The sequence below is a fragment of the Phoenix dactylifera genome, chromosome 13 (genome assembly GCF_051530095.1).
Source record: "Phoenix dactylifera cultivar Ajwa chromosome 13, Ajwa_hap1_PhDact_Kaust_v1.1, whole genome shotgun sequence".
Classification (NCBI taxonomy): Eukaryota; Viridiplantae; Streptophyta; class Magnoliopsida; order Arecales; family Arecaceae; genus Phoenix; species Phoenix dactylifera.
The window spans coordinates 24,345,809-24,363,967 of record NC_143202.1 but is presented as its reverse complement, the minus strand read 5'-3'; the positions used below and the strand labels follow the sequence as shown (position 1 = coordinate 24,363,967).

Sequence of the window (18,159 nt, the reverse complement as noted above, 5' to 3'; positions counted from 1 at the left end):
CGAGATGCTTCTTTATCCGCTGCCGAACTTCTTGTGGGCATTTTCAGTATATAGATAAGGTCGCATATAAAAATACCGTGCATGAGTGCACATACAAAATATATTTGCTGATAATTCGAATGAATAAGGTAAATGTGCATGGCCATATAGATGGTGATAAGTTCAAAGGCCTCACCAATGAGCCTGTTCCTTCTTATGCGGTTATGTTGGTTTTGTGGGCGCGTACTTGGAGAATGAAGAGAAAGAGATGAGAAATAAATGAGTAGAAAAGAGTTGAAGCAGTCAAAAAGAAGGAAGTAAAAAAAAAACTTGTAGAAATTCCAAGAGTTCCAGATCGTATCAGGGTAAAAGACAAGAGGACCCGAGAGAGCCAACCACCTCTAAGAGCTAGGTCGCCGCCAAGTTGTCCTTAACTTGGAGAGTCTCCTTCACATCTTTTCACAGCTCCATGCAGATCTCTCTCTCTCACTCTCTCTATTTCTCTTTCTCTCTCTCCCTCTCTCCCTCCATGTAGGCCCTCCCTGAAGTCGTGAAATCTTTCTACTAACCCTCCATTTTCTCTCTTTCTCTTCTCCTCTTCTTTTCTTCTCACCTCTTTATAGTGAAAAGAGGGATAAAATAGAGAACAGTCATAGTGCTACTAGTAATCTAGTAGAAATTACAATTAATAGTAACTCACCCTCCACATATATCTTCTCCACCACTTGCACCGGTCCATTCGATAGACTCCACTTGCAGGCAAGTATATAGGAGAGTATGGGTGAAGGGAGAAGACAATGAACATCACAGGCTGCTTCATTCTATGGTAATTCCAGCAGCAATGAGCGGCGGCGGCAACGGCGAAAAGGATGGTCATGAGCACGATCTAGTGATGCCTGGCTTTCGCTTCCACCCGACCGAGGAGGAGCTCATCGAGTTCTACCTCCGCCGCAAGGTCGAGGGGAAGCGCTTCAACATGGAACTTATCATCTTCCTCGACCTCTACCGCTATGACCCATGGGAGCTTCCCGGTTCGACAGCCTCCTTAATTTCCTTACAGCTCTCCATCTCTTCATGGATTTAGAACTTTAGACGCAAACTTCAGGCTACTGACTCGCAGATTCTTCTTCTTTTCAGCATTTGCTACGATAGGAGAGAAGGAATGGTTCTTTTACGTGCCTAGAGATCGGAAGTATCGGAATGGTGATAGGCCGAACCGGGTGACAACCTCAGGTTACTGGAAGGCTACTGGGGCTGACAAGATGATACGGTCCGAGAACTCTAGGCCAATTGGACTGAAGAAGACTCTTGTCTTCTATTCCGGGAAAGCTCCGAAAGGCGTTCGAACAAGTTGGATCATGAATGAATACCGTTTGCCACAGGAGGGAACTGATCGGAATCACAAGGTAAATTTTTACAAATTCTTGTATACATTATTGGGCCTGATGTTCGAAAAAAAGGAGAACAGGAAAGGTGTTTTTGTTTTTTTTTGTTTTGAATCCTCATGGTCTCATACAGTGGGGAAGAAAATTCTTAGCAAAACATGATTCATGATATAACCAAAAAAATGATCAGTAAACCTTCTCTAAGATTAAGTCATTCTTCTCTTGGCTTCTAATACTACAATTGAAAAAGTTTACAACACAAACACTGAAAGTAATTAGTCGGAAATATCATTTTCAATGTGGATGCACCAATCGTACTCCCACCACAAAATATTTATATTATTAGCGAGATTTTTGTACAGTACCCTGGACCTCTTTTTTCTGTTGAAGAAACCCGGTGCCTTCTTCAAGAGCAAGCCCTAACATTGTTTGGCTAATAATCATAAATACTATTGCTTCTTATTCCAGAAGCATTCATTGCTCATTGCTGTGGATATTTCTCTAATGAAAATTCTCTTCAGGTATCCAAAACACTCCTTAAAGAATTTGCTCTTCTTCTTCTTTACTCTTTTTTCCTTCTTTTTAAAGTGACTTTGTTGTTTCTGTTTCTATTTGGAGTTGAGTTAGGCAAGACCCTGTGTCTCTTTTCAGGCTGAAATCTCACTTTGCCGAGTGTACAAGAGAGGTGGGGTTGGAGACGAACTCTCCGGCATGCACAAGCCATTCTCCTCCAATGCTACCGGACCCGATAAAAAGCACAAGAACAATCACCATCCATCAACCTTCTTCACAACGCTCACTGCAGATTCCTCCTCATCAGAGTTAGAGAACATCCATGAAGTGGGAGTTTGCAGTGGCGCAAATGACATGTCGGTTTATGGCGCGACGGCTCCGGTGTTGAACATGACCACATCGCTCGAACAAGAAGGGACTTCACTGAACTCATCAGATACACTGGTACCAGCAGGCACCCTACTCCCTTCAACTTCTTCTACAGCCACCACAACAGCTGCTGAGTTCAGCAAAATGGTAGCTTACCACCAAGGCTACTTGAATCTAACCGACCAATTCGTACCGGTGCCACCGCATCTGCTTACGCCCAATTCACTGGCAACCATTTCAGACAAGCTCTGGTCATGGAATCCACTCCATGATGCAGGAAAAGACTTCACTACTTTCAAGTGAGTAACAGCATTGCACATAGAAATAATCCACCTACTATGCATATTTATCTTTTGTTTTTTGGTGTGTTAACTACAAGTTTAGATCGATGTGGATGGAACTGTGGTGTTAACTTGTAATTCATGAAGTTTTAGTTAATTTCATTGTATAATTTCTTGTTTCCTTTCATTGAAACCTCTGGTCTATATGGTGTAGCTAGCTTTAAGACAAGCTTGGAGAGAGAAGAGAGTCATCACATAAGATTGGATGTTTGGTTTCTAGCTTGTCGATGTTACACTTCTAGGTATCCAATAATAGTGTCAGAAGACTTGCAGAGACAGCTGCCAAGGGATATGGACATGGTATGTCAGTACCCTTGCAGGCATGTGATTGCCACATTGTCTTTTCTTCGGTTGGTGGGACTACTGCCCAATCCATATCGAGCATTCTTTTTGCCAATTTGTGTTTGTGATTTCAAGGAATGGAGGCTAGATGGTGGAAACTGGAAGGGGCTGAAGGGTTCAGGTGTCTATGAAGTTACCATTTCACTGGATTTCGTTTGTGGTAGTCTGTTATGGTGTTGGAGATCCTGAAACTTTGCAAACATGTGGAGCCCATTCTGTAAGAAAGATTTGAAAGAGCCTGCAATAAGCCCAGAGGCAGTCCTTACAAAGAATAATTGGAGAATGAAGAAAAAAAAGTGGCCTGAATAGTAGGGACAAAGCTTGATGGTTATGATTACAGAGCCATACTTCTCTCATCAAGGTGTTAGTTAGGGGAAAAGAAAAGTATAGCAGTATGGGTCAGTCCATGTCTATGTGTGAATGGATTGGCATCTTTCCATGAACATCAAGGATGACTTGGCAGTGAGGATGTGGTGTGCACCACCAATACTTCCTTCAATGTGGCCCCAATAATGATACCATGCCACTGCCATACCTTGAGTCATTGCAGTTCTATGTCAATACTGGTAACTATACTTTCTTAGATGATAGATGGTGTTTTAACATATGAAATGGGAGCTGGGCCATTCTAGGAGATGAGACCAATCATTTTTTAAATGAGGAAGAGTTACTGCTTATGGGCATGTCTTCTTTTTCGTGATCTCATGAAAGGCTTTTATGTCAGAAAGGTTTGGAAAAGAGCAGCAAATGTTGCCCAATTTGTTCAAGGAAACTAGTTTATTGCTTTTGTGCTTGATTGGATGGACTAGTAGAGATCCTCAGGCTCAGTTGCGTCAGCTGAAACTGAAAGCTCTCTCTCTCTCTCTCTCTCTCTCTCTCTCTCTCTCTCAATCAATGACCATATCACCACTCTAAAATCTATTTTTTAATCAAGATCAAGCAAGATAAGCTATTGTTTCAGAGAACTGTGGATTTTCCTTATGGAGTCAGATACCGCAAGTACTGTTTCTTCTTTTGTTTTCACTTTCATTGTTACTTTGCTCGCTCTTCCACCCTTTCTTTTTCTCTAATAAAATATGGAAGGCTTAGCTTTACACTCAATCCATCACCCCCCTCCCCAACCAAAAAAAATAAAAGTAAAAACATATGCAAATAGAATGGAGCACATATGCTACTGCTAAATACCTCGGGCAATCTTGCTCTCTTTTATCCATTCTATTATGTACGGCACGATAAGGAGAGATAAATGATGAGAACTGTAATGCTACTAGAACAATAGTAATTTCCCTAAATTGGACCCATTGAGTGAGTCCATGGGAATTCAGGTGATTCTTTTTTTTTTTTTGGAAGCAAAGCAGGGAACCCACCACTCATTTCATTGGTATGATAAAATGGGAGAAACCCTGAAATTATGTGTCTAAGATGGATTGAATCACATAGAGTGCATTTCCTTCAGAGTTGCAAACTAGACAATTTTCCTTTCAGACTACAAAATCTAGACAAGATAGGTACCACCAACATTATGGAACCACCTACAGAGCCATGTAAGGTATTCCCCTGATCCTGCAGCCATAATGCAAAACTACAATATGCTGAGGAAGATATCTTATCTTCAGTGGCTAACAATAAATCAATCCAACACTAACCAGATGACTATTGTTTCAGCACTTATCTACAACCTAAGATCTGATAGAATAACTCAGTCGTCTTTCCACCATTATTAGGCAAAGTAGCATTTAGTGTCCTGTTAACAGGTAATGCGCCATGGTTTATTTGTAAGCTCAGATATTTGATGAAATTAAATCTGAATTGAGAATACCGAAATGCTAGCTGGAGAGATATGGAGTCCTCTACATTCAATGTTTAAGACTCCACCGGACTGCTACTATGGAAGAATGTTTGCAGAGTAAAAAACTTAGGCAGAAAGGAGCCTCGGAACATTGCAAAAGTGCACAATCTGCCTCATCGAATATGAGATATCAAGCATCTGCTTCTTTGTTCGGTTCTTGCATGGCATCTGGCATCGTCAACTTCACTTTGGAGAAAACTGCTACTTTTCAACTTTATTTATATTATTTATGTGAGGCCCAATAGTTACACATCGGAAAGACTCGTTCCAGAGCTTGGGCATATGAGACGGGTATCTCCAAATCCTACAGACGCGTTTTAGGTGGAAAACAAAATCGAGGAGGGGTCTAAGCAGCGCATGCGGGCCCCAGAACTGGATAATATATGGTAAGGAGCCCCGTGTTCCCCTCTCATGTGGCCCCCATGTGGGCACTGGATGCCGCACGTGCTCTACGCAGGCGGGGTTATGACATTTGGTATCATAGTCGAGGACGGCTCTTGTCCGATGGTGAGAAAGGTGTGAGGCTCAATAGTCCCACATTGGAAAAACTCATTCCAGAGCCTGAGCATATGAGGCGAGTGTCTCCAAATCCTGCAGACGCATTTTGGGTGGAAAACAAAACCGGGGAGAGGTCTGAGCGGCGCGTGCGGATCCCAAAACCGGACAATATCTGGCAGGGGAGCCTCGTGTTCCCCCCTCATGTGGCCCCCACATGGGCACTAGGTGCTGCACGTGCCTCATGACAATTTACTACTTTAAAATCTTGATAGTTGCTTACTTTTCTTCTACTTGTGTGGCCTGTAGAAGCCTAGAGAAGTGGGACATCATGCCAAACACCGCCTAGTAAAAGATGTGGCAGGATCAGAACAAAATAATGTTTCGCAAAGTCTAGTTGCTAATGAGTTTCATTCTCTGAAAAAATATTAATATGTTTTGGAAATACATCAAACAAATTGTTGCTTATGATCTAAGGAGGCTACATTACAACCTGAGAGTAACCATTTAAGAGCTTCTACCATGAAGTTTTTAACATAACCATCATGATAAGAGAAAAAAAATACCAGTAGCATAACTTCATTCTTTCAATGTAAGTAAAAAAAAAGGATGGGTGAATTTTTGTTCCTTTCAATTAATAAAAATATAATGTTTCTTTTTTAAGGAAACGTTAGGCACCAGAGTGCCTGACCTGTTTTCACTAGGATAATGAAAAGGAAACCAGAGCCAATTACAACATGAGCCCCATTTTTCTAGAGAATCCTCTCCTTCCTAACTTTGTGCTAGATGCCCAGAACTAGACAAAAAAGAATCTTGCTTAAGTTTAATCTTCTAAAGGAGTAGCAAACATAAAATTGTATAATATGGTTGTGATACGACCTGTAGTTTGGACTAGCATGAGCTACTTTCATCAATATGAAAGCCATTTTTCATATGTTTATGAATGATAAAAGCAGTCCTTTTGTGCTAAAATTTTACAGCAGAAAATAATAGTTAGATAATTAATTTTGGTTGTTGACTCTGCCATCGGAGATCTTATGTGTGTGTGAGAGAGAGAGCGAGAGAGTGAGAGGAGGAGGAAGGGAGGGAAAGAGATTTCCCTGATACATTCATAAATTCGCGCACATATATATATATCGATTGTAAAGCTTATGACTTAAAGGTGAACTGAATCTAGTGCAAGGATTTAATTTGTGCGGTTCCAACAGCAAATCACCATGCAAATGATTCCGACAATACAAGGGATATGCTCCATAATAGAAATAAAGAATTTTTTTGTTACCATAAGAGCTGCAATGCCATATGTAAGGATTTGTGCGGGCGTTTGTTTAGTCCTGAATCAGTTATTCATCGAGAAGATCATGGATATTTATATAGGACTAAGGAACTCAAAATATACCTTCCGGCTGATCATTTTGGGTGAAGTCCTTGATTGTTATAAATGGTATCAGAGCCATTTTAGGAACACTGCCGTCTGCAGCACAGATTCTTTGGAGCTGACCATGGATCGATCGTAGAGGATTATGGCCCTGTTTGGGGGAGCTGTTGGCAGTAGAGCTGTTGGAAGTAGAGCTGTTGGAAGTAGAGCTGTCTGAAGTAGAGCTGTTATAAAAAGCTGTTTGCTGTTTGGTAACTACATTCGTAAAGTGCTGTGGTACTTTATTTTGTGTTTGGTAAACAAACTGAGAAAATACTTTTGTATGACAAAATTACCATAAAGGACATTGCATAGTATTATACAACATAACATAATAAAACAATAACATAAATTAATACATAAATATACGATATAGTATAATATTATTGTAATATAAAATAATATTATGTTAATATAGCATAATAGTAATATAATTATTAGAGTAAATTAATATTTGGTAATATAACATAATATTAAATTATTTAACATAACATATTAATGTATTATGATATAATGTAATATATATTATATTTATAGTATAATACAATAATAAAAGTATAAATTATTATAATTATTAGTATAAATTAATTTCTCATAATATAACATAATATTAAATTATTTAAAATAACATATTAATGTATTATAATGTAATGTAATATAATACAATATTTATAGTATAATACAATAATAAAGGTATAAAATATTATAATTATTATTATAAATTAATTTTCCATAATATAACATAATATTAAATTATTTAAAATAACATATTAATGTATTATAATGTAATGTAATATAATATAATATTTATAGTATAATACAATAATAAAGGTATAAAATATTATAATTATTAGTATAAATTAATTTCCTATAATATAACATAATATTAAATTATTTAACATAACATATTAATGTATTATGATATAATATAATATGATATTATATTTATAGTATAATACAAAAATAAAGGTATAAAATATTATAATTATTAGTATAAATTAATTTTCCATAATATAACATAATATTAAATTATTTAATATAACATATTAATGTATTATGATATAATATAATATGATATTATATTTATAGTATAATACAAAAATAAAGGTATAAAATATTATAATTATTAGTATAAAATAATTTTCCATAATAATTTCCCATAAAATAATTTTCCGCGGTCCAGGGGCTCTTCTTCGTGGTCCACGCTCGAGGAGAACCTCAGCGCGGGCCGCGAGGTTGATGATAAAAAAAAATAATAGATTAATTTTGGAAGGTATGGAAAAGGATTAAAATTTTTTTCTTCTAAAATGTGGTTCAAGAGATGCATATTGAAAAGAAAAATACCTTTTCTTACGGAAGGGAGTCTGACGGCTAGGGTTCTTAGCTACAGCAGATTTTTAGATTTATAAATGGAAAAACTATGTAATTATGTTATTTTAATATGGGTATTTTTGTCAAAAATATAGCTTTCCGAAAAAACTGAAACAACTTTCTCCCAAAAACTTCAAATTGGAGCTTCCTCCGAAAAGCTGTTTTCAGCTTCCCGCAAAAGCTGAAACAGCTTTTTGAAAAATTTACCAAATACAGTTTTTCATCTAAAAGTACTTTTGGAGGGCCAGAAAGTGCTTTCTGGCCCTCCAAAAGCTCCCCCAAACAGGGCCTAAGAAACCTAAATAATACCTTTCGACTAGCCATTTGGGATGAGGTCCTAAGTTGTTATAAATGCTTTCAGAGCGAACTCGGCCCATAGCTTATGTGGGCTAGGAAACACTATAAAATAGATTCATAGAGGCTACCCATAAGCCTATCGTGATGCTTGTGATTATATTTGAATGGATTTAAATTTTTACCCTGATGAGGATGTCCGGACTTGAACCTTCTGGCTAGTTATTTTGGGTGAACTCCTGAATTATTATACTATTAAAGTGATTAAAGTGATGGACATCAACACCTTTATTACTCTTTTTTCTCTTATTCTTACAACGAATCTTCGTTGTTTGTGAACCACTTGGTTGGCTGCTCTCACTTCAAGAAAATATTTGCTTGACAATATAAAAGAAATTTACGCATGGACTCACTTAATTTTGAAAGATTCCAAAACACAACCGAACATTTTCAAATGAACATGATTGACCAACCATGTGACAGATGAATCATTGGATCCCTCAAAAAAAAAAAAACAGAAAAAGAATAAAGAAATACAGATGAATCATTGAATGGAAAATGTTTAAGCATCATTTCATGAACTCAAACTAACGAGCCTATTTTGATTTCATGGCTTTCTCCCATTATAATCAATTTTAAGCCTGTAACAGCAAAACCACAAGACAATGAAATGATTTTTCTTCAGAGTATTAATTGTTGCAATTTCCTCGTAGACTATACGCAGTTACAGGTGAAGATAGCTTTCAATGACCCAAAATATAGAGTATTAAACAGAAGAAAAAGTAATTGTAACAAGTTCATCCAAATGATTTAAAAGTTACATTTTTCACAGTTTCCAGTAAATTCCCAGTCTGTGCAGGATGCCCGCCACAACTGCCCAGAAGACAATTTCAGCAAATATCACATAAAGAAGAGTACCCAACCTTTCTGAATGCCAAACATTAACAAATACATGTTCATGGATCCAATGGACCTGCAGATTGAATCAAATGCAATTAGGTTCGTGGATATGAAATAGATAAAATGTGTTCTTGAGGATCATAACATGAGACAATACGCACAAGAGATTTTTTTGGGGTTTCATAGTACCACCCATTTACAAATGCAGGAAAGATGCCCTCTGCTGCCATTACAAAAACAAGCATTGAATTCATTCCTATCCACTCAAGGAACAGGAATGGCATCCTTAAACTCCATAGGTCAATCTGTGCATCATAAAATCCATATGATATCAGAGGAAAGTTCAGAATTATTTGGAAATTTTCATGCCTGAAAATTCGGGTAAAATAATTTGAATAGATGATAATGACACTGAAACAGCTAGATCTTGGCATTTCATTTCAAGACACGTTATCATATGAGAGGTATCAACCTACCAGTATATAAAATGCCGAGAAAACAATCCCTGCTGCCCCAGCCGTGAAACAAACATAACTAAAGCTATATAGTTGTTTGTTGATAGGAATAGCTGTGTCCAATTAAAAGGATAACCAAGTCAAATATCAGGAATGCACAAAAGGGTCGACATTTATCAACCACAGATATAAAAAGGAGTACCATTTGTAAAATGAAGGATGATTCCACAAATAAGAAGACCAAACCCCATCAGCAGCCATTGCTTAAGCCGCTCCGAATGAACCTAAAGAGAATAACAGATTCAGTATATCATAAGTATATTAAGTGAAGTTGTCTGAAGTGTCATAAAAGGAATTGTTTTCAACATAAGTATATGGTTTTGCTTCACATTCTTTACTAGTGATTATTTAGTACCCCATTATCATTGCATAAGTTATTCAAATCTGTAAAAGCCACTGAGACATAAATTAATATGCCAAAAATAATAAGGAAGAACCTTAAAATGGATCAGAACATGCCCGTAATGAACTCCAATGACTCCTGAAAGGATGGCTGATATCGAACTGAAAACAACGATATGCAGCAGTTTCAGTCCACCAGGAAGTGGTAAAGATAGTGCTGGTGTATGCAAGTTCCAATTGAATTTGTTTGTTTGAGATAAGAGTTTAAACAAACCTGAGCAAGCCTTCTGGTTCAAAGGGAGCAAGACACCAACTTGGAGCATCTTTTCTCAGTGGCCCCATGCTTGAGGAACTGTCTGTACAGTCCTGGAACAGTTATCCAACAAAAGATGAAATAGAAAATAAACTTCCACAGGTGGTACTTCAATTGACCTAAAAGGCCAACTTAAATAAGGCCTACCTTTGATCGTATCCAAACAGGTTGTGAATAGAGGTGATTTATACCCCAAACTTGCCTGTCTACGTAACCAACTGCATTGCAAGCGGGACCTAAGTGCCCTCTCACACCACATTGGACCTGAAAACAAAATGCCAAAACTTTGCTCAAAGAATCCCTGCAAACTGGTTACTCTAAGAATTTGGACTTAATAGGGTTTAGTTTTTGGGAACAGAGACAAGTTTGATTTCCTTTGAGAGAAACAGAAACAAGTTTCCTTAACGTACTGTGAATCTCTTTCCATCATTTACATCGCCTGGGTTATGCAATACAAAGCTCCAGTCTGGTACATAGAGAGTGAATATCAAGACCATGTATAACACAAATGCAATGAGCCCACCAATCCTGTGCATCCATAAACAAAGAGACATAAATTCAATGCTTTTGTCAACAAAAACTCGAAGTAATTGTTGATAGGAGATGTCACGTATGTAGCAGTATTAGATATGCTTGAAGCAAGCCTTAACAGTTCAGTGAGAAGCTATTGTTATTCATGAAAGGAAAGGTGAAATTTCTGCTTGCTATTACTAGATCATTGGCCAAGCATGAGAGTAAGTCTTTCTACCTGTTTCAAAACCATTGATTTAAAAGATGCTTAAAATAAGTTTGATGTGGATTACAGGAATGCAATAAAATCAGGATGATGTAATTAACCCATTGACTTGGTAAGATTTTCTGGTGAGAATTTCTAACTTGTTTACATACAACAAACTAACATTTGCAATGATAGGGTATTCATATTATAAGCCCAAATTCTAATTTTTGTTTTAGAGTTTCCCCATGTTTTCTCACAATCTTGAGTACTAAACTACTGTCAAAATGTCGATTGCATTTGTTACCATTGCCAATAATATGCGCTGAATATGGCAAAAGGGCCTGAGCCTATGATGGTTGGACGTAGTTTTGTAGTCAGAATCTCTATCAGAGCCACAACGAAGTAAACCAACGCTATTCTCTGTTCATGCCACACCAAGAAAAGAAATGAAATTACAAAATTGAGCAGAACCACCAATATTCTAATATCAAGTATAATGTGACAGATCTAAAGGAAGAACCTGAAGTATGCCACACCATCTGATGTGCTTCATGTCAACACCGTAGGAGAGGTCATCAGGAGCATGGGAGTATCCACCTTCAATGGACCCAGTAATCCACATTTAAAATGTTGTGTAGATTTTAAGAAAGCATTAGGGCAACCATAACACATCAAACAACCAACATAAGAAGATGCTGCAAATAACAAAGCACAACTATGAATGCATCAAATAACCTGCATTACAATATGGATTGAGAGAAAGTGCTATAAACTAACAAAGGAATCAAACAACTCATATATGGCATGTGTTAGAGATTGTAAGAAAGTGTAAAGCAACTACCAAATGCATCAAGAAGCTCATATTTGGAATGCGTTATGGATTTTAGTAAATCACTAGACCAACCACTCTCAAAATTACTAAACCAACCATCAGTATATCAAATAACTTACAATTACAGTGTTACATGGATTTTGACAGAAAAGCTTCAACTAGTGATAGAAGATAACAAATGATGAATGCTCACCTTGAAGAAGCAGACCCCAGAACAGAAGTTTCAGTGTTCTAATGACAACTTTCTTAATTGCTTCAGAGACCTTTGGGATCCTCTGCAATACACTGAAAGGGTTAGGAAGTTGGAACTGGTTCGGTACCGGGCCTAGGACCTACTACCAAACCACTCACTGATTGAAATATCGGATCCAGTCTTGCAAACTAAGTGGACTAGATGCGGATATCTACAGAAAATTAGATGCATCCTCTCTCCAATTGGTTTTCAAGTGGATCAAGTATGCCAAAAATTCTTTCCCTCGAAAAGCACGACAAAATTGTGCACCAGATTTCAGTAATGCAGTTCAGGAGAGCAGCAACCTGGTGGTTTCTTCCTTTTGTGTGCGTGTTTGTGTGTAGGGGTGGGGGGTTAGCAGCAGGGTTGGGTTGATACCTTGAGAGCAAGAGCTACGGCAACTCCAACAATGAAGAGGAAGAAGGGCATGACAAAGTCAGCAAGCGTGCATCCATTCCATGGCGAGTGATCGATCCGCTCATACGCTCCTCCAGCATCATCGACTAATATCATTAACTGAAAGCCACGCCTTCAAACCAAACTCTTTAATGAAAGAAAGAAAGAAAAAAGAAGGCAAAGAAGGTGACATACAACAATAGTTAGGCCTCTAAAAGCATCCAGTGCTGCCACCCTTTTACTCCTGGTCTTAACCTCAACCTGTGTCTCTTCTCCTGCAACATGCACAGCAGTCTCCACTTTCTTGGCACTGTCCTTGCCATCGCCGCCACCTTCCTCGACTCGAAGCATGACAGAATGCTCTCTTTCTCTCACTGCAATGATCTCCTTCTCCTGCTCCATTTTCCTCTTCACCTGTTACTGACCTATGGAAATGCTGACTTCTATATCATGAGGTTTTAAGTTGGAATGCGAACAAGCCACCAATAAAACTATTGCCAATGGCTTAACCGTCCTTCCAAATTCATCTCATTTGATACTTTCTTGATGAGAATGGAAAAAAATAAGGAGGGAGTGGGTGAGAGATGAGAGCGAGGACAGACACGGCCGGCAGCATGACATATGGACTGGTGGGAACATTTCGTTATTTAGGAGTTGGAAGCTTCCCAGTGTTTGGGAGCTGCAGCTCTTGGAAGCACTGCAAGGTTCTCCGTAGTTGATGATCCACGGCAGCAGATCCCCTACAACTAGGTTGTAGGAATTTTTTTTAACGATTTGAATGCATGGTACACCTTGCTAGTCTTAAAAAGATTAAATAAAAATTGCTCTACTTCTAAAACCATACTCCGTGGCTTAGATAAGGAATCATGTTGTTAGCTATATAACTTAGCTATACAACAATTGTATTTCTCTCTCTATATTTTTTTCATTCTCTCTCTTTTTTTTTTCTAACATGGTATCTGTCACGCCCCCGCCTACGCGGGGCACGTGAGGCATCCAGTGCCCACATGAGGCCACATAATGGAGAAAACACGGAGCTTTTCTGCCAAATATTGTCCGGTTTCAAGGCCCGCATGTGCACACACGCGGCTTAAGCTTTGAAACGAATCTAGCCGATGTGGGATCTTTCATTCACCCATCCTCGGACTAGAACCGTCCTTAGCTCTGATACCAAATGTCACGCTCCCAACTGCGCAGGGCATGTGAAGCACTTAGTGCCCATGTGGGAGATACATAAGGGGGAACATGGAGCTTTTCGGTCAGATATTGTCCGATTTCGAGATCCACACGCGTGCACATGCTGCTCTGACCCCTTTTCGATTTTGTTTTTCCTCTAAAATGTGTTTGCAGAATTTGAAGGACCTGCCTCATATGTGAAACGAAGCTAGCCAATATTGAATCTTTCGGTATCAAAGCCTCACCTTCTCTAGCCTGACGGGGCGAGACCTCCCCTCGCTGCCGAGAGCCTCCTTCTCCCAGTCTTCTAGCTCTTCCGGTTCCCCCACCTTCTCAAGCTGTCTCCGTCACCTCTACCCTTCTCCGTCGCCGGAAAACACCTCGGCCGGCTCAAGACCACGAGATCTTCCGGCTGCGCGTTGAGATCGAGGCACCACGGGGTCGCATTCTCCGTCACCCTCTCCACCGCCGACGCCTCCTCTGCCTCCGAGGGATTCTTTCCGCCGGCACCGCCGCCGGCGCCACTGATCCACGTTATAGTTGGTCCTCCCCGTGTCCTCTCCGGAGCTCGGCTATCTTGCAGCTGAGCGGGAGCGACGAGAAGGTGCCGACGACAGCGGATGACAAGCTCCTCCACCGACGAGGAGGTGCGGCCCACGCTATTCTCACAATAGCGGCCCACTCTTCACAGATCTGAGGAGGTGCCAGCAACCTCCCCCCTCTTCGCTTTCTCCCGTGTACAGAGGGAGATCTCGGTGGCTTGCTTGCAGAAGAGACGAGAGACCTCAAGGCGTATTAAAGGAGCCTTGCATGCAAGAAGATAGAGAAGCCTTGCTCTTGGCTCTCTTCTCTTTCTCTGACGGTGGGGATCCAGGGAAGATTTTGGCAGCGTGCTAGCTTTGCTTGAGCCATCTCTTCTTTGACGGTGGGATAAGATTTTGGTGGAGAGTAGCGTGCTTTCTGTGGATTTGTTTTTTTTTTTTTGATTTGACATACAATGGCTGAGCCACGGCAGTTAGGGCTGGAAGTGGGCCGGGCCGGGCCACACCCCTACCCAAGCCCGGCCCGAAATTTTTTTTCGGGCTCCGGACTGGGCCGAGGCCCGAACAATTTTAAAGGAATGAGGCCCGAGCCCGTTTGGGCCAGCTCTTGCATTAAACCTCTCTTTCCATGAGCAAATTGCTGGTGTCTCCTCAGGACCCGCATACCTAACTTGCAAGGGATAAGAAGTTTAATGATATTAATCATCTTCAAAGTCATGAACTCCAACCAGATCTTCTACCCAGCAGTTATAAGTCATTTCTCCTCGCTGAAAATCTTTAGTTCTCTAAACAAAGTAAAGAGACATACAGATAATATGATGCAGCAAAAAGAAGTCACCACTAAAAGAACCAGTAGCAATGTAAGTTCAAATAGAAATACTTGTTGACATATCCAAATGCAAAAATGAACTGGATTCATATCAATACTATCAAACTATGTGCAAATAGGCAGCAGACAAACCGTGCATTACACATTTGAAGCCAAGGATAAATATTTGTTGAATTAAAAAGTAAAAAAATCTTCTAGCTCAGATCTAAAATGGGTGAGAACGGTCGAGTACGGTCGTCGGTCGACGAGCTTGGACGGTCGAAGAGCCCTCAGATCTAGGGTTTCACCGCTTCGCCGAGTTTGGACGGTCGACGACGACGGCTGGCGACCGGCGACGAGCCGACAAGAAGAAGCGGAGAAACCCTAGCTCCAGCTGCTCCATGCCTCCGCCGCTCGTCCGCCCTGCGCCTCCGCAAATCCGAACCAAAACGAAGAAGATCATTCGTAATCGTACCTCAAAACCTAGCTTCGCCGACAATAGGGTGGTCGGGACTCCTCTTCACCACTTCGCCGAGCTTGGACGGTCGACGTCGATGATGACGACGACGACCGGAGAAACCCTAGCTCCAGGCGGACCACGCCTCGTCGCCTCCACCGCTCGTCCGCGACGCCTCTGCAAATCCCTCGGGCTGCAAATCCCTAATGGCAACTCGGGTTACTCGGCCGCGATTCGGGCCATTAAGGCATTCGGCAGACTGATGGGCTCGGGCTTGGAAATGGGCTCGGGCTTGGACGGGCCCGGGCCGGGCCAATGAAATACCCGAGCCCGGCCCAAAATAGAAATGGGCTGAATGATGAAGCCCGAGCCTGGCCCGAAAGGCAGTGAGCCTAGCCCATAGCCCGGCCCGTGGGCAGCCCGACCCGATGGGCTTCGGGCCGGCCTGAGCCCACTTCCAGCCCTAACGGCAGTAGGCTTCCGCGTCTTGCGTACCGTTACGGTAAAACTTTTTCCTTTCTATAGTGAGATAAGACTCTTGATTTGATAGAGAGGCTTTTCTTCCTCCACAAACATTTTGAGTTTGGGACAATTATAATAAGACCGTTACAGTAAAACTTTTCCCTCTCCATAGTGAGATAAGACTCTTGATTTGATAGATAGAGATCCTCAAATATTTTAAGTTTGGAATAATTATAATAAAAATAATAATAAAAAAGTACCGAAGAAACATGATTTTGTCCAACAATAGCATACGTCCGATTAAAGTTGTTTTGGACAATAACATACGTCCGATTAAAGTTGTTTTGGACGAGACCAATTATAATATTCCATCCAACTTATATCTGTTTTTTCCATTTGACATAGGTTATGGTGATTTGTCACTGGATACAAAAAAATTTCTAAAAAGAGCTATGCAGAGTTCGATGTTGATTTTGAAGAGCAACAGGATGAGTGGGATAGTACACATGGTAAGATTTTATCTTGGTTTATTAATATATTTGTGCCTTCTATTTAGACTTTTCTTCCAAAATTTCGAAATGCCAAGCTTGAATGAAATTTCTTGGCAAATTGTTATAATTATTCGAATGACTTAACTCTTCAGTTCCAGTTGGAGTCAAAGATTCATCAGTTGCGTCAAACATCTGGTCAATCTATTCTTGACTTCCATTCACAGATTAATAGTCTTTGGGATCAGCTTTTTCAGGCTGATTCTAATTTTACAGATGAGGACTGTGCCCAGAAGTTTCAGAAATATAGGGATCGTCGGCAATTTATTCAGCTTATGATGGGCATTCGGAATGAATTTAAGAATACCAGGGCTTCTTTACTTCATAGATCTCCCCGACCAACTGTTGAGGTAGCTCTCATTGAGCTTATCTCTGAGAAGATTCGTCAGGCTACTCGGTGAGGTGTCTCTGCTGATATGGTTCTGACCACATCAATTGGTATTTTACCTACTCCCCTTATTCCCTCTGCTTCTGTTTCAGTGGTTGCAGCTACTCCTTCGAAGTCAAATAAGAAAAAATCTAATAAATTTTAGAGATAGTGTTTTTATTGTGGCAAAATAGGACATAAATATCAGAGTATAGGAAGAAACAGGCTGAAGAGAAAGTAGCTCAGAAAGCCCAAGTGGCCTCGTCACACCGATTTGCAGTTGTTGCTTCTACTGGTTCATCAGCATCTGTGTCTTCTTCGATGCCCGCTTCATCCATTACTACCGCTGATATTGAGGCAATAGTTCATCAGGTTCTAACTCGTACTGTCCTCTCTGCCATCTCAAGTAAACCTTCTTTTTGGTTCATTGACTTCGCTTGTTGTAATCATATGATCTCTAATTCCTCCTTAATTCCCTTGAAAACACACTTAAATTCTGTTCCCGTTATTTACACTGCTAACGACTTTCATATGGTTGTTAGCCACGTTGGTTCTGTTTCTACTTCTACTATTTTCCTACCTAATACATACCCTGTCTTGAAATTATCTTTTAACTTGCCATTTATTGGTCAACTTGTGGAACATGGCCTCACATTAACTTTTACTGACAAATGTTGTGATGTGCAGGATCAAAAGACTGGTCAGCTCGTTGGAACCGGGCGTAAAGTTGGTCGTCTGTTTGAGCTCACATTATTACACATACCCACCTCTAGTCCTTGCTCTAGTCCTATTCCACCAATTGTTGTTGTATCTTCGAGTCTGGCATTCTCGTTTGGGACATGTTTCTTTATCTCGTGTTCAGTCTTTGGCTTCGAGTGGTCATTTAGGAAAAGTTAACTTTCAACCTTTTGATTGTATTTCTTATCAATTAGGAAAACAAAATGCTTTATCCTTTAAAAGTGTTTCTTTCTTCACTGCACCTTTTAATTTGATACACTCTGATATTTGGAGACCTACTCCTGTTACAACTAAGGAATGATCACGATATTTTGTGGTATTTATTGATGATTACTCACGATATACATAGCTCTATCTTTTGCGTGATCGCTCTGAGTTGCTTGCCATTTTTCGTAATATTCAGCAGATGGTCAAAACTCAGTTTGGTCGGCCCATAAAAATTTTTCGTAGTGACAACA

At 40.0% G+C, this 18,159-nt stretch overlaps 2 protein-coding genes across 6 annotated transcripts; one reads left to right on the top strand and one right to left on the bottom strand.

Annotated features, from left to right (window-relative positions):
• Positions 1 to 519: 519 nt before the first annotated feature.
• LOC103701605 (NAC domain-containing protein 71-like) lies at positions 520 to 3,824 on the top strand. Its single transcript, XM_017841469.5, has 4 exons — positions 520 to 1,010; positions 1,117 to 1,385; positions 2,016 to 2,545; positions 2,742 to 3,824. The coding sequence occupies exons 1-4, from the start codon at positions 803 to 805 to the stop codon at positions 2,743 to 2,745; spliced, it is 1,011 nt and encodes a 336-aa protein (XP_017696958.2). The 5' UTR covers positions 520 to 802; the 3' UTR covers positions 2,746 to 3,824.
• A 5,205-nt stretch (positions 3,825 to 9,029) lies between these two features.
• Positions 9,030 to 14,768, bottom strand: LOC120112152 (uncharacterized). 5 transcript variants are annotated; one of them, XM_039130825.2, is made up of 14 exons: positions 14,025 to 14,768; positions 12,799 to 13,349; positions 12,586 to 12,723; positions 12,169 to 12,250; positions 11,664 to 11,740; positions 11,448 to 11,563; positions 10,836 to 10,953; positions 10,573 to 10,689; positions 10,387 to 10,478; positions 10,208 to 10,274; positions 9,913 to 9,994; positions 9,732 to 9,823; positions 9,417 to 9,560; positions 9,030 to 9,328 (listed from the first exon to the last, which is right to left on the bottom strand). In XM_039130825.2, the coding sequence occupies exons 2-14, from the start codon at positions 13,003 to 13,005 to the stop codon at positions 9,182 to 9,184; spliced, it is 1,479 nt and encodes a 492-aa protein (XP_038986753.1). In that variant the 5' UTR covers positions 13,006 to 13,349; positions 14,025 to 14,768; the 3' UTR covers positions 9,030 to 9,181. The 5 variants fall into 5 exon arrangements, with proteins under 5 accessions (XP_038986753.1, XP_038986754.1, XP_038986755.1 ...); XM_039130826.2 differs by having other exon boundaries at positions 12,799 to 13,028; XM_039130827.2 differs by having other exon boundaries at positions 12,799 to 13,023; positions 14,025 to 14,749.
• Between the last annotated feature and the right edge of the window lie 3,391 nt (positions 14,769 to 18,159).

Excerpts from the sequence above, each read along its gene's own strand:
- LOC103701605 (XM_017841469.5), top strand. The coding sequence starts at position 803 with ATGGTAATTCCAGCAGCAATGAGCGGCGGCGGCAACGGCGAAAAGGAT. Across the intron at positions 1,011-1,116 it reads TGACCCATGGGAGCTTCCCG|CATTTGCTACGATAGGAGAG; the intron begins GTTCGACAGCCT and ends TCTTCTTTTCAG. Across the intron at positions 1,386-2,015 it reads GAACTGATCGGAATCACAAG|GCTGAAATCTCACTTTGCCG; the intron begins GTAAATTTTTAC and ends GTCTCTTTTCAG.
- LOC120112152 (XM_039130825.2), bottom strand. The coding sequence starts at position 13,005 with ATGGAGCAGGAGAAGGAGATCATTGCAGTGAGAGAAAGAGAGCATTCT. Across the intron at positions 12,724-12,798 it reads TTAGAGGCCTAACTATTGTT|TTAATGATATTAGTCGATGA; the intron begins GTATGTCACCTT and ends CGTGGCTTTCAG. Across the intron at positions 9,561-9,731 it reads TCTCGGCATTTTATATACTG|ATTGACCTATGGAGTTTAAG; the intron begins GTAGGTTGATAC and ends TATGATGCACAG.